Source organism: Protomyces lactucae-debilis (assembly GCF_002105105.1).
Source record: "Protomyces lactucae-debilis strain 12-1054 chromosome Unknown BCR37scaffold_4, whole genome shotgun sequence".
Taxonomy (NCBI): domain Eukaryota; kingdom Fungi; phylum Ascomycota; class Taphrinomycetes; order Taphrinales; family Protomycetaceae; genus Protomyces; species Protomyces lactucae-debilis.
The window spans coordinates 23631-37187 of NW_024467996.1; the positions used below are offsets into that span (position 1 = coordinate 23631).

Sequence of the window (13557 nt, forward strand, 5' to 3'; positions counted from 1 at the left end):
CCGGTCCTGAGTCAACAATAATGCAGGTGACGCTATCATCCGTGTGATGTCCGACTGCCCAGTGCCAATGCTATGTTTATGAGTCTATGGCCGATTTTTGGCAGGCCGATGTTCTTCCAATCAAACCTCCTTGCGTTTGCCAAGTCTGGCTTGTTCTCGGAGCAAACGGACGGCAAGAATTAGGCGTAGTGAATCTAGTGATAGGCTAGGCGGGTACGATCTGGCAGTCGAGATTGGCATCCGGGCAGCTCATGTGTGAATCTCAGCCAGCGATCCATCTCTAAATCGCCTGTACCCGCGGTCGTAGGCTGGAAGTACAGTTTGCAGCACGACTTTTAAGGCTTTTCTCCTTCGACGGCTGCCAGAGGTTCAGATGCCACGCGTGGCTCAACTTTTAAGGGGAAGACTCGGATACAGGCTCAGAGGCTGCCAGGCACAGCTGAGTCACGAAGCTGGCTGATGCATGGGAGCCACTGGATGACTTGCACTGCGGCTACTGCGCCCGACTTGGACTGTCGTAATGTGGCCACCTTATCCAGACCGGCACAAGCAGATCTGTACTGATTCTGTAGGCTATCAGCGATGCCTAAGGACTCAAGGAGTAGTACGAAAACAGCATGCTGCGAAATAGGCCCTCGAGTAGGCGCATGCGTATGCAAGCTGACGCAGCCAACAATTTCCTCATCAGCCAGCAAGCAGTGCCAAGCACAGCCAGATTCAAGCTTCAATGAGGGTGTCAAGTTGTCAACGTTGAGTCACCAAGCCATGTTCGGTTCGCAGTCTCTTGGATTGGAGTCTGATGCTGGTCAGCAAAGGTAGTGATGCTGTCATCATAGACATCGCTGTGAGAAGCTTATTTCCTTGGTTCCTGGCAACCACCATGTCGCGAGGGCAAGTGGGCGGAGCAGCCGGACTCGATTAGTGGTGACTGTGGTGCACATGTGCCTGAAACCGACGTCCTGTCAGGCGAAATTTTAATCCTCCGGCCGTTGCCCCGAATAAGATTTTGGCAGCTGCGGCAATCGCCAGACCTCGACTCCACTGGCATGTTTGAGTCAATTTGACTTCTGGTAGACGCCTTGGCAACGTGTCGGCCAACGATAAAGCGTTTCAGTCTGACCCCTCGCATCGTCAGCCACGTAGCTTCAGCTGCTTGAAGCCTGCTTCACACCACTATCTACTGTGCTGGCCCAAATGGGTCATCTCTTAAATTCAAGCACGACTACTGTCGGACTACAGGCGTCTCTCGCCAAACCCCTGCCAATAACGATGTTTGCCATGACATGCCAGCATTGCCAGGTACGCAAATATCCCTCTTCTCAACGGCCACGACCTACGAAGAAGAAGCGGGCAGCGCGAGCCATGTAAATTGATGTAATGAACAACATTGGGTATCCGACTGGACCACAGGCCGCATTTCTTCAGACTTGCATTTAGTCTCGAGGGCTCGCCGTCAGTCTCGAGAAAATCACTGTCTCTCTCTCTCGTTATGATTTCCCTTTACTCGACGCTCGTCTTTGCAGCTTCGACCTTTGCAGTGGCAGTGTCTTCACCTTCAAGCACGCCAAGCTCCATCCAAACTGTCAATGGCAAACAGTACTTCACCACCAATGTAGGCTGTTACTCAGATGACTACCCAAAGTCCCGCGTCTTGTCAGGCAAGTCGTACAGTGAGCCAACCTACAACACGCTCTACCGATGTGCAGAGTTCTGCGCTGATCACGGCTTTGCCGTTTCCGGAGCAGGTAAGACTGTCCATTCATGAAGAACATCTACTGACCATATAGAATACGGACAAGAATGCTACTGCGGCAACTCCCTGCCTCCTACGCAGCTCGACAGCTCTGCCTGTGACTTCCCTTGCTCGGCCAAGCCCGATGAGATTTGCGGTGGCAACAATGCTCTCTCCATCCAATCGATTACTTTTGTTCAGAGTCTCGGTTGTTATGAAGACCAGATCAACTACCGTTCGCTGAACGGTGCCAGCTTCTCGGCCCCAGACATGTCGATCGAGAAGTGTGCCGGTCTGTGTCAGGGGTTCACCAACTACGGTGTCGAGTATTCTAATGAGTGCTACTGTGGCAATGGTCTGCGTCTTGGACCCACAGCTGCAGCCAACTGCAACATGGCTTGTTCTGGCTCGCCCAATGAGATTTGCGGTGGAAGCAATGCTCTCAGCGTCTACGGCGCTCCTGTGGTTGCGTCCGACGTGAACAACGTTACTTCAATCGGCTGTTTCACCGACTTTTACCCACAATCGCGTGTGCTCGATGGCGCCAACACTGCTTCGGATGAAATGACTGAGGCTGTTTGCTCTGCCTTCTGTGCACAGCGTGCATTCACCTTATTCGGCACAGAGTTCGGTAGAGAATGTTTCTGTGGCAACACCCTGCCCACTGTGTCTTCATCTGGCTGTACCCAGTCATGCGCTGGTGACAGCTCCGAAATTTGTGGTGGAAGCAACGCCATCTCCGTGTACTACTACAACGCCAACGGCGCACCTATTGGTTTGCCTGTCTCGTCTTCTGCTGTCGTTGTATCCAGCACAGCTTCTACCTTCTCAAGCGCCTCTGTTGTGGCTCCTGCTTCATCGACTAGCATTGCATCTTCCAGCAGCGCAGAGGCAGTTGTTTCCTCGAGCACTTCCTCGAGCTCTGTGGTTGACACGACCTCTGCTGCGGTCACTACCTCAACGACCGTGAACGCCATCACCACGTCCGAAACTCCTATTGCTTCAACTACTTCCACGGAAAGCTTGGCTGCTTCAACCACAGCTGAAGTGGTGATCAGCTCGACTACTGTCGCTTCAAGCTCCACTTTTGCTACAATCACGTCTGAGACCGTGTCTACCATTACTTCTTCTGCTTAAATTTCATAGACTAGAGCTACCTTCTAATTCCTGACTCTCATTCATAGATACACATCTCGACATGCTGCTTGACGTTTTGCCCGTGGTGACTCTGACCATTGGCCTTCCACAGCATAGCGCTTGTATCGCTCTATCAGGTCGAAGGAAACGTCCGGGTCCTGCTCTGCAGTGTGCCCTGACAATCTCGTATGTGCAGCCATGGTGGCTTGCACTGTGGTTTCCCCTTGGTCTACTTCACTCAGCGATTCATGCTTGATTGGCGTACAGATTTCGACATCTTCAATCGTCAGGTCCTGAGAAGCCTCCTCCATCTCTTGCACTTGTGATTTGACGGTGGCGCTGGGCACCCCATACGGCTCGTTGATTGGAATTGTCAGACTGTCAAACAGATGGCTCACCTCTCCGACACACGAGACAACTCGCCTCGTCTTGAACAAGGACACAAAATGCATGAGCTCTGGCCAAGAGGAGTGACGAGCAAACTCAACAATCAATGAGCGTGGCAGACCACCAGTGGCGCTATCCGGTTTGGCCTCGCTCAACAGCACCGGCGTTTCTCCGCGAGCAAAGTTGTGTAAGGTGATGGAGCCGTCGTGATCGGTTTCCGCTTCAATTTGGGAATTCCCCATTTCTTGCTGCCTGAATGTGACACTCGTGACGGCCTTGATGTAGACGGCATTCAACGCATAAGGACAAGGGACGAGCTGATCGGTGCAGACATGGAGGCGTGCCTCGCAAGGATTGAGTGTCAACAGACCATGCGCACCGCAGAATGTTTCTCCCAGTACATACGACCCGCGTATAGCACCAAATAGCTTGAAAGTGTAGTCGTCGACATGGATTTTGGTGGAGAGCGCAAGCGCAGCTGCGACCCAAAACTCCTCATACCCAAGACAGCGTGCTGGCAGGATAAAATGCGTCGATTCTGGATACTGTATCATTGCCTTGATACAAGCAGCAGAGCCTGACATCTTGCTCGCATAGACTGGACCGCAAGGGCGTGCGGATGTGTCAAGATACAGACTTTCCAATGGCCGGATCCCTGTGAGATATGGCAACAAGACTGGTTGCATTTTCAGGAATGAGGTAAAATGTCTTTCAGCACGCAGGTCACCCGTATACAAGACACTGCTCCTGGTAGTTTCGAGCAGAAACATGCATGCCCCAGGGCAGTGATTGGCATCAAGTAGAGTGACTTGTATGGTTTCATCGGCTACGACCAAGGCTATTGGCGTATTCATTGGCAAAGCACGAAGCAGCTGCTTGCCAGTATGAGGTTGTAGATGGCCATATTTATAGCAGCGCTGGGGCAAAAGCTGTTGAGCGAACTTGAGACGAGCATCCTTTGTTTGCAGCTTGGGGAGGAGCGCGCATGTCGCTTCAGAGCAGTAGATAAAGGCACCTCCAAAGCTCTCATCCTCTAATCCCTGCAGATGATCACTGTGAACATGCGAGAGGAAGTAGGCCGCAACAGCGGGCGCAGATGCCCTTCTCGGGCGAAAGTAGTCGATGGCGATGTGTGGGAACTCTTGCACGAAGCCATCGAATGTAGACATGAGAATGTATGAGAGCCATACGATTTAGATCAATGTTTCGATAGCATACCAGCAGAAGCAGCCTCAGGCCATGCACGTTTAGTATGGATGGTTTTGGTCGTAGTTGAGCGACGACGAAAAGCTGAAGGCCCAACGTGAACAAACACAACGATACACCTAGACACCGCTTCACAAGGTAGGGCCCTCCTGAGCGACCGCTGTAGTAGGCTTCTTCTCTGCTCACCCATGTTGCGCCGCTGAATGTCGGAAAAGCCAAGGACCCCGAATGGCTCGCAGAAGAAGCCAAACTGGCTCAAGCGTGTGCGTGCATCCTCGCAGCAAGAATCGCCGCCGAGCGAGCTCTCGAGCATCGCCTATGACTCCCTCCCGCAGTCCGACTTTTCGCCCGTGCTAGCGATGCGATCAACACATCGCGAGCGCGAGCTGCAGGCTCCGTCGCACTCGCAAAGTAGCCGCACATCCAACAACAATTCAGCCATGAGTGTCATGAGCGGCATATCCTCACATACGCAACAGCCGCCCAAGATGCGCTCAAGCACGCCGCAGCTTCAGCAGGCTTATCGAGAGTCCGTACAGTATCCGCCCGACTCACATGCATCCCAAGCGCGCGCAAATAGCATACAAGGCCCGCGCTCGATGCCTTCACAGCCCGGCCTTGTCGCGGAGACGGGCAGGCGAAATTCTCAGGCGACACATACTTCTCGCATGACGCGGCCATCTATGACGAGCAATCGACAGCGTGCAAGCGATGCTGCCAGTCATGATTCTAATGAAACGCGACTTAGCAACGGCGAACGACAAGCAGAGCGCACACCCTTCATTACGCAGACCTTGTATAAGTTTGGCCCAAATGGCGAATTTCCACAGCCAAAGAATCCTGCAGAGGTGGAACGACTTTTTACAGAAATGATGAGTGCGCGAGATTTGTTCAGGCAGATGCCAGACGAGTCGCGCAGACAGCTCCTCAACAAGCCACTGCCGGTGAAGTGGCAGATGGTGCATGCAGATGCCATGACCGTGTGGCGCGATCAAGTACAGCGGAGAGCAACCGAGTCTGTCAGTTCGGGTTCGAGTGGCAAGGGGACGCCAGACTGGTATGTCAAGCGCATTGTCGATCAAACGCTCAAGCCTGCACAGTATACAGCGCTGAACGTGTGTCTGCGTACTCTGCAGGTAAGCTGGGTGAGAGAATTCATCGAGAACCAGGGTCATATTGCCTTATCTACGGCGCTCGGTCAGATCAACCAGCGGCAATCGAGCAGAGAGGACGATCTCACCAAAGAGCATGAAATACTCAAGTGTCTTAAAGTGGTCTTGAATAATCAGGTATGTCTTCGATGTTCTTGATGCATGCTAACAGAAGTACGGAGCTGAGGAGACTGTCAGCCATCAACGATGCATCGACAATATCACCACGTCTCTCATTTCGCCAAATCTTGCTTCGCGCAAGCTTGTGGTCGATATTCTTTCCTTCTTTTGCGCCTGGCGTGATCCAGTCACGAGCCGCAATACGGGTCATGAGAAGGTCCTGCTCGCCTTTGACAGGCTCTGCGAGATAACGGCGACCACAACACGATTCGAGTCTTGGATGTCTATCGTTGAACACACGATTGACGGTAGAGGTATCGCTGGATCTCGCGTTGGCGCTTCAGATGAGTACAAGTCTGGCGGGCACACTCGCGACGCAAACCTCATGGAGTACGCGCTGTCAAGTGCTATGCTTGTGAATCAAGTTGCCAACAATGCCGATCAACTGCAAAATCGGGTCCACATACGTACTCAGCTCAAGTTGTGTGGTTGGCCACGAATCGCCGCAAAGCTGTCTGCCATGGGGTACGACTTGATTGAACGACAACTCATTCGCTATTTTGACAATGAAGAGCAAGATCTCCAAGATTTGGCAGACTTCGACAACCAGACCGACATCCGCGATATCGATAATCCAGTCGAGATTGTACAGGGCATCTGGTCTCGTCTTGACGCGACCAAGGCGCAGGACTACTTTCTCAGTACGCTTCAGCATTTGTTGCTCGTCAGGGAGTCGGACGATGAGAGAACTAGGCTCTTTCAGCTGATTGATTCTGTCTTGACCAGCATTGTCATGGACAGTATGTCAACACGCCGCGATGCTTCCTCAGCGCTCGGCACCTCTGTTCGAGAAGTCATGGGGCGTCTTGCTACAGATGAAGAGGCGCGCAACGCAATCGACGAAGCGAGAGACGCCTATGCGCGGGCCGACCAAATGGCCCGAGAGCGCGATCAGATGGAGAAGGAAATCTCGCTTGGAGCTGATGGGCTTGTTCAACAGTTGAAAGATGAGCTGAAGCAGGCCTACCAGGTTCTGAAGGCAAGTCAGCGGCAAGTCTATGACTTGAAGCAACAGATGGAAGCACTGAAGCTCGAGCATCGCACTATCATGCAGTCTCACGAAGTCGAGACGCGGGAGCTGTACATGATGATACGCGAAGGCGGTTCAAATGTAGACACTGGCATCATTGATCGACAAGTGCTCATGTCGAAGCTTGAACGTCAACTTGAGCGCAAAAAGACGCAATTCAAGCTCGAAGGGAGGCGCTGGGGCGAGGACAAGGCGAGGCCAGATGCAAAGCTTCGGGAACTGCGAGCTCAAATGGATCATTTCGAAAATGGGCATCAAAGTGACGATTCACAGAGCGTCGATGGCTCGCAAATCTTTGGTTCCTCAGTGCGCAAAGAGCGAATCTCCGATGGCGACGTTGTGCGGGAAAAGCCAAAGATTATACAATTCGCGAAGCCGAAGCCTTTACCAGTTCGGCCGCCGACAGCAAGAACAGAAGATGTCAGTCAGTACACAGAAGCTATTTCCAAGCTACTCAAGGAGGATGGTCCGCCTGGCACGGCAAGTTCAGGACGAACGAACAGCTCTGGCCGAGCCATCAGCTCCGGTCGCCCACCTAGCTCGAGCTCGCTGATGCGCAGAAGTATCTCGACCCCGAGCGATATGCCGCCTCCACCGCCAGCGCCAATATACTCCAACGGAGCCTTTTCAAAATCGGCCGATAGCTTGGTGCCACCACCACCACCACCGCCGCCTCCTCCGCCTGGTCCTCCACCTGACCTCACTGGCACTAGTATGGGCCCTCCTCCACCGCCTCCGCCTCCAGGGCCTGCGCCTATTATGAATGGCTCGTCTATGCTACCCCCTCCGCCGCCTCCCGGACCTGCGCCAAATCTCAGTGCACCAGGTCCACCACCTCCTCCACCGCTTCCAGGAACATCTGGCATGCCTCCTCCACCTCCACCTCCCATGCCAGGTCAAGGTCCGCCTGTACCACCACCAATGCCGGGCTCTTCTGGTATCAGTCGTTCGGGTACACCAAATCTCACTGTCGAAGACACATTGCATGATCCATCCCATACAGGAGCCTTGGGCAAGACTGGTTTGCCATTCGTTGAGCCAGGTAAAAGGCAAATGCCCATGGTCAGACCGCAAAAGAAGCTGAAGCAAATGCACTTTGATAAACTCGAGAATGGCGCACAATACACGCTCTGGGCAGAATCCAAACTGGATGCAAATGCCTTGTATGGGGTTTTGTCCCAACGAGGATTGCTCGACGAACTGGACAAATCATATGCAATGCGAGAGATCCGGCTCAATCTTGGCAACAGGGGCAAAACATCAGACAAGAAGGGCTTCCTTTCCAATGATGTGAGGCAAAGGATAGCTATCGCGTTTCATCGGTACAACGACTTAACCATCGACGACTTGGTGGGCAAGATTTTGCGTTGTGATGCTGATCTTTATACGCCAGAGATGCTCGATTTCCTATCGGATGAGAAGCTTCGGCAACAAGATCAAGCAAAGCAAAAGCTTTTGCCGTATACAGCAAATTGGCTGGAGAATGGCAATCGAGTTGATGCAGAGAAAGATCCAGCAGAGCTGCGGCGCGAGGACCAGCTATACATGATGACCTTTGTCGAACTGCAACATTACTGGTTGCGGCGCATGCAGGCTCTCAAGTTGAAGGATGATTTGGAGCGCAACTACAAGGACTGGACAGATCAGATTGACTTGGTCACGAAGACTGCACTCTCTTTACGGAATTCTCAATCATTCCGAGAAGTGCTCAATGTTGTCCTGCACCTTGGTAACTACATGAATGACATTGGCAAGCAAGCTGAAGGTTTCCGGCTTGGCACACTTGCGCGATTACCCTTGACCAAGAACGATGCAAACAACAAGCAGACTTTCATGCACACAGTTGAGCGCGTCATCCGCATTCTGTACCCTCAGTTGGAAGAATTTCTTGAAGACCTCAAAGACGTGGCAACTGCTTCAAAGGGTATCTTGTTCCACTTTTGAACCATGCTAACAAAAGTCAACATCGAATCGCTTTCTTCAGAGATACGCTCTCTCAATACGATGAGGTTGGGTATCGAGCGCGCGTACGAGAATGGTGTCATGAGCGATCGCAAGACACTTCATCCCAAAGATCGCGTTCGCCATGTTATTGAGCAATTTCTGCCCGGAGCCATCAAGAAGACTGACTTCCTGACAACGCTGCTCGAAGATATGCAGTCATCCTTTGAGAATTGTCTTATTTACTATGGCGAAGAGCCAAAGGACAATCTCTCTCGCCAGCAATTCTTCCAGAAGTTTGACATCTTTGTTCGGGACTACAAGCGCGTCAAGAAGGAGAACTTTGACATGGAAGAAGAAGCGCATCGAGCTGACATGCGGCGCAAGGCCATGACGAAAGCAAGCCAGAAGAACATCATGGAAGCTGCTTTGCAACCTGCATCTGCACCAAATCATGCCGTCATGGACAATTTGTTGGAGAAGCTGCGCAGCGGACCTGATGTTGAGTCTCGCAAAACGCGCCGACGCATGATGCCAAAGCCAAAGGCTGCCGAGACACTTGCCGCCATCAGAAAAGCGGCCGCTGTGGACGAGCCAGCCAAGGAGCAAGATACCGAGCCAAAGCCAATCACCATCAGCCGTCCAGTGTCTTCCTCTGGCAACAACGCATTACTCGCAGCTCGGGCTCAGTCCATGTTGGCTGGATTGCGAAGTGGCAAAGTAGCAGGCCCGACTGTTGCTGTTCGCACGCCGCCCGGTAGTTCGGGTACTATCCTGTCTGCAGCATCGCTTGAGCAGTCGCCCATTCGATTTGGCTTGGTCTCGGCAGAGCTGATCCAGGATGATACGGACGAGGAGATTGAACAGGGTGCCGTGTCAGATGCGTCGCAAGCGTCAGCGGATGGAGAGCTCGAGCTGAAGACACGGAGAGACACTGCTGCAGGACAGGAACCGCCTCCGAGCCCGACGCCTAAGGCCAGTCCTGCAAAGGCGGTGGAGAGTCAATTGGAATCATTCGCGGGGAAAGAGGATATTTAATGCTAGGCTATAGCTAGACAAATTGCTGCTTCACCTGTATACTTTTGCAGCCCCTACAAATGCCTTCTCGTTCAGTCGACCAGTGCAACCCGTCTTGGAGTGTTCCTTTGCAGTGGGCACAACGGAAGCAGCTTTCGTGAAATTGGCTCTCGCCAAATTGGATGATGGTTTGATCCTGGTCGTCGACAGGCTTGTTGCATCGTCGACACTTGATGCGAATTGCCGGCTGCCAGCATGATCTGTGCCAAGGCAGGCCATCTCGTTCAAGATAGGCAATCTCGCCGTTGACAGTGGTCAATACCTTTGAACATCCAGCGCATCTAAAGTGTTCGACATGATAGAAGTGCCCTAGTGCCTCGATGTACTGATTGGTCACAATTTTGCTTTGGCAACTGTGACAGTCTGGGAAGGATGCTGTGTGACAATCGAAGCATACTTCAATCGTGCCACTTTTATGTGGCATTGCGTAAAACTCGAGGTTTTCTAAAGGCTGGTGACATTCGTAGCATCGGAAACAGTCAACATGGAAGCTCCGTTGACCTGTACTCAGTCCCCCTTGAGAGTCCAGTGTCTCGCCACAACGTGCGCATCTGGGCACTGTCACATTGAGGGCTTCATGTGTCTGCTCCAGATTGAAGCGTGGCAACTTGATGGTGGTCCTTCCAGCGCCAGGCGGGTTACTGGAAGTATCAGCGGGTATAAACGTATTCTGAGGCACTTGAGGCACTTGGGGCAGTGATCTGGTCCCATGCGTAGGTTTGGGCCCTGGGACTGGAGCTTGAGACTTGGGCTTAGACAGCGGCGTTGGAGGAAGTATCTTGCTTTTAGTCATATTTTGAGAAAGAGCAAGCATGCTTGGCTTTTGAGGAACTTTGGGAAGAGGCCGCCTGCTTTGCTCAGTAGATGGCAAGCTTGGGCCTTCTTCAGTGATCTTGACATCTGTTGAAATGCGGAACCTTGGTAATCTCGTGCCAGTCAGCTCGAATATCTCTTGATTTGTTCGCTCGAGAGCCTCAAGCTTATTGCCTGTTTATCAGCATTGAATCGCATCGTTAAGAGTATGCGTACGATGCTCTTGATTCATTGTAGAGTTGGTGAAGGTCGATCTTGCAGTTGAAACTCCTGAGTTTGGCCGAATTTATTTTCTACGTATTTGCATTCACAGCTATGAAGCAGCTATGGGTCCAGTATGCATACCACAGGATGAGCGATGACTTTACGAACAGTGCGTGATGCACTTCCAGGCCTTGAATCAATAAGCTGCTCCACTCCTGCAGGCAGACCCGCCATAACACCCTTGTTTGGTGCAAAATTTAGGGTTAGGGTCAAAAATTCTGTATAAGTTTCATATTGTACCCAATATTTCGCCACCAATATGGTTCTATGGTGTAGCGGTTATCACGTATGCTTCACACGCATAAGGTCGCGAGTTCGAGACTCGCTAGAACCTTTTTGACTTCTCAATTCCGAGAGATACCAAAGTGACATCCACTCCCGACGATATCATCACGTCTACCACGTCGATCGCTACGTTTGGCTTGCCTCAGTACAAGCGTTGTTCCACAGGGAGGCGTCATTGCCATTCGAGTTTGTCAGCTGCTCGAACGTCGGCGGAATTGTCTGCTTGAGCCTCCGACGCAACCCCGCAGAAACCAAGGCGAAGACAACAATGACAGCACCTACACATCAACCAACACCATGTCTAGCTTCGAACTTCCCCCTACCAACAAGAACCTCACGAGCTTCGCCGTCTATGGCTTTGTCTACCTCCTGAAGACATCGCGTATGAGATGATGCGCTTCACAAAACACATCGCTAACGAAACAGAGGCCTCGCTCTTTGTCAATCTGCGCCAGAAGTTGCCCTTCACGGCCGATGCCATCATCAAATTCCTGCTGTTCGCCCACACTGGTGAGGCAGCGCTTGCCTTTTACCGCTCCTTGCGAGCTGGCAAGTCTCTCGGCGACTCCATCAAATGGGCGCTCTCGACATTTGTCTTTGGCTTCACGTCGCTCGGCCAGCAGCAGTTGGTGTTGAAGCGTCGCGCTTACTAGATACCTACATAGTCTGTATCAGAAATGTCAAGCCTGAAGCTGCGCTCCATTCATCCATGCTCTGCGCCGCCCAGAGACCCTTCTGCGTTCCTACTAGATGCACCACTTTGCTAGCATGTGCAGGAATGCTTGCTATATGCCCGCCCTCTCTGATCTGATGGCCGTGGAAGTAGAGCGGTTGCAATGTTGGCAGAGTATTGATTATACGCAGTGCCACCTCGCCTTGGTGTGTGATGGTCAGTATGTCTGGCGAGTATGGCGTACCCAGTCCGAGAGGGCTTGCTACCGGCTTACTGGCAAGCGCATAGTTGGCCGGCACATAAGAGATGTTGTTGACTGTATGTCGAGCATGACCATTGCGTGACTCAACAGAGATTGTCAGCGTGTAGTCTACCTTGCCCTGCGTCTTTGCAAGCAAAACACTTGGGCGATGGACAGGTGCGTCAAGCGACCATCTCAACCGTGCGGCAGGGATGATCTGCACTTGACCAGGCTCGATAAGTTCGCTTGTGTCAGTAATTAAGCTGACCGTGGTGGACCCAGCATGAACAATGCGATAGCGCTGCATACCCGCCGCCGGCGCAACTTCAGCCAAATCTCTTCCACACACTGAAATGCCTGTTGAAATGGGTCGTTCAAGTGGGCCTGCCAGGTATGTATCGAGGAGTTGACTTGCTGGCTTGGAGTATACATCGGAGACTAGCAAGACAAACTCTCGCGCAACTTGCTTGCAGTCAGGGTGGACAACAAGCACACCGGCCAGGCCATCCAGTCGCTGCACATCTGTCAGGCTTCCCCACAAGAATGTTCCTGCCTCAGCTGCATCGATTGAGATGGCAATTTCTTCGCCCGGGAAGATTGGATCTTGTGAAATGAAGGGCATGCCGTCCTCTGTTTGACTCGTATTGAGTCCGAAGAAGTGCAGAGATGTGGCAGTGTCCAATCGATTGCGAACAGTAATGTAGATGGCGTCGCCAACGTTGGCCTCGACGAGAGGTCCTGGAAATTTGCCATTGACCGTCAACTTCCCGTTCAGCTCTTCGATTGTCCAGGTCCATTTGCGCACTACCTCGTCGCACCGCGGATGTCTGAGAACATAGTCCGACAAAGGCCGCAACGTCGTGGGCTCTTGACTATCGCGGAACTCGAGCAACATGAGCAGCAGGAGCAAGGAAATGGTTACTGCCGCTGTCACGTACAACCAACGTTCCTTCTGCCGATGCGATTGTATGGGCGATAACTGAAATTGCGCTAGTGATGGCAAAGTAGACGGCAAAGTAGACGGAGATTCGCTGATGGTCTTAAGCGAATAGGCTTCTTCGTAATCGCATGCAAACGCATTGCACATCTCGATATTGAGCGGCGGAGGACGGCGCTTGTCGAAAAGAGGCATGACTGACCTCAATCAGTGTGAGCCGTTTGTTGAAAGTGTTCGCTGCATAGAGAGGACAGGAGCTATTCCCTCAGGGATGTCTGAAACCATTTGTCACAGTTGTCAGGGGCCTTTGAGGAGTCTTAAGCTTAGAGCAGGCATTTTGCAGAACAAGGCAAGCAGCAAGAAGAAGTGACCGTGTCTCATACTTTCTGAGCTTCTGCGCGTGAAGATGAGCACAGACAGACATGTACTGTCCAGAGATCCTCGTCTTAAGTCGTCTTGCTGAGTTGAAATTTGATTTTCGCTGCCAGAAACAAGCGCAAGCA

The 13557-nt window shown here is 52.1% G+C and overlaps 6 protein-coding genes and 1 non-coding gene across 7 annotated transcripts; 4 read left to right on the forward strand and 3 right to left on the reverse strand.

Annotated features, from left to right (window-relative positions):
* Positions 1 to 1194: 1194 nt before the first annotated feature.
* BCR37DRAFT_385873 (WSC domain-containing protein) lies at positions 1195 to 2838 on the forward strand (the record flags this gene model as incomplete). The annotated part of the gene is made up of 5 exons (XM_040870395.1): positions 1195 to 1198; positions 1240 to 1299; positions 1524 to 1745; positions 1788 to 2782; positions 2812 to 2838. 5 exons carry the CDS (start codon positions 1195 to 1197, stop codon positions 2836 to 2838), a joined length of 1308 nt encoding a protein of 435 aa, XP_040726915.1.
* Positions 2839 to 2889: 51 nt separating this feature from the next.
* Positions 2890 to 4528, reverse strand: BCR37DRAFT_236802 (beta-lactamase-like protein). The gene has a single exon (XM_040866530.1). It carries the CDS (start codon positions 4423 to 4425, stop codon positions 2911 to 2913), a length of 1515 nt encoding a protein of 504 aa, XP_040726916.1. The 5' UTR covers positions 4426 to 4528; the 3' UTR covers positions 2890 to 2910.
* A 755-nt stretch (positions 4529 to 5283) lies between these two features.
* Positions 5284 to 9292, forward strand: BCR37DRAFT_355055 (uncharacterized protein; the record flags this gene model as incomplete). Its single annotated transcript, XM_040868187.1, has 5 exons — positions 5284 to 5751; positions 5786 to 7349; positions 7425 to 7718; positions 7827 to 8747; positions 8784 to 9292. Coding segments are annotated over exons 1-5 (3708 nt in total), but the record flags the coding sequence as incomplete, so codon positions are not given.
* Positions 9293 to 9782: 490 nt separating this feature from the next.
* On the reverse strand, positions 9783 to 11038 carry BCR37DRAFT_377104 (uncharacterized protein). Its single transcript, XM_040868730.1, has 2 exons — positions 10871 to 11038; positions 9783 to 10828 (listed from the first exon to the last, which is right to left on the reverse strand). Exons 1-2 carry the CDS (start codon positions 10884 to 10886, stop codon positions 9816 to 9818), a joined length of 1029 nt encoding a protein of 342 aa, XP_040726918.1. The 5' UTR covers positions 10887 to 11038; the 3' UTR covers positions 9783 to 9815.
* Positions 11039 to 11179: 141 nt separating this feature from the next.
* On the forward strand, positions 11180 to 11252 carry BCR37DRAFT_t9. The gene has a single exon. It is a non-coding gene; the product is annotated as a tRNA-Val (tRNA).
* A 246-nt stretch (positions 11253 to 11498) lies between these two features.
* Positions 11499 to 11856, forward strand: BCR37DRAFT_397065 (uncharacterized protein; the record flags this gene model as incomplete). The annotated part of the gene is made up of 2 exons (XM_040871724.1): positions 11499 to 11585; positions 11630 to 11856. Coding segments are annotated over 2 exons (314 nt in total), but the record flags the coding sequence as incomplete, so codon positions are not given.
* Positions 11499 to 13538, reverse strand: BCR37DRAFT_377105 (multicopper oxidase-domain-containing protein). The gene has a single exon (XM_040868731.1). It carries the CDS (start codon positions 13247 to 13249, stop codon positions 11861 to 11863), a length of 1389 nt encoding a protein of 462 aa, XP_040726920.1. The 5' UTR covers positions 13250 to 13538; the 3' UTR covers positions 11499 to 11860.
* Positions 13539 to 13557: the final 19 nt, after the last annotated feature.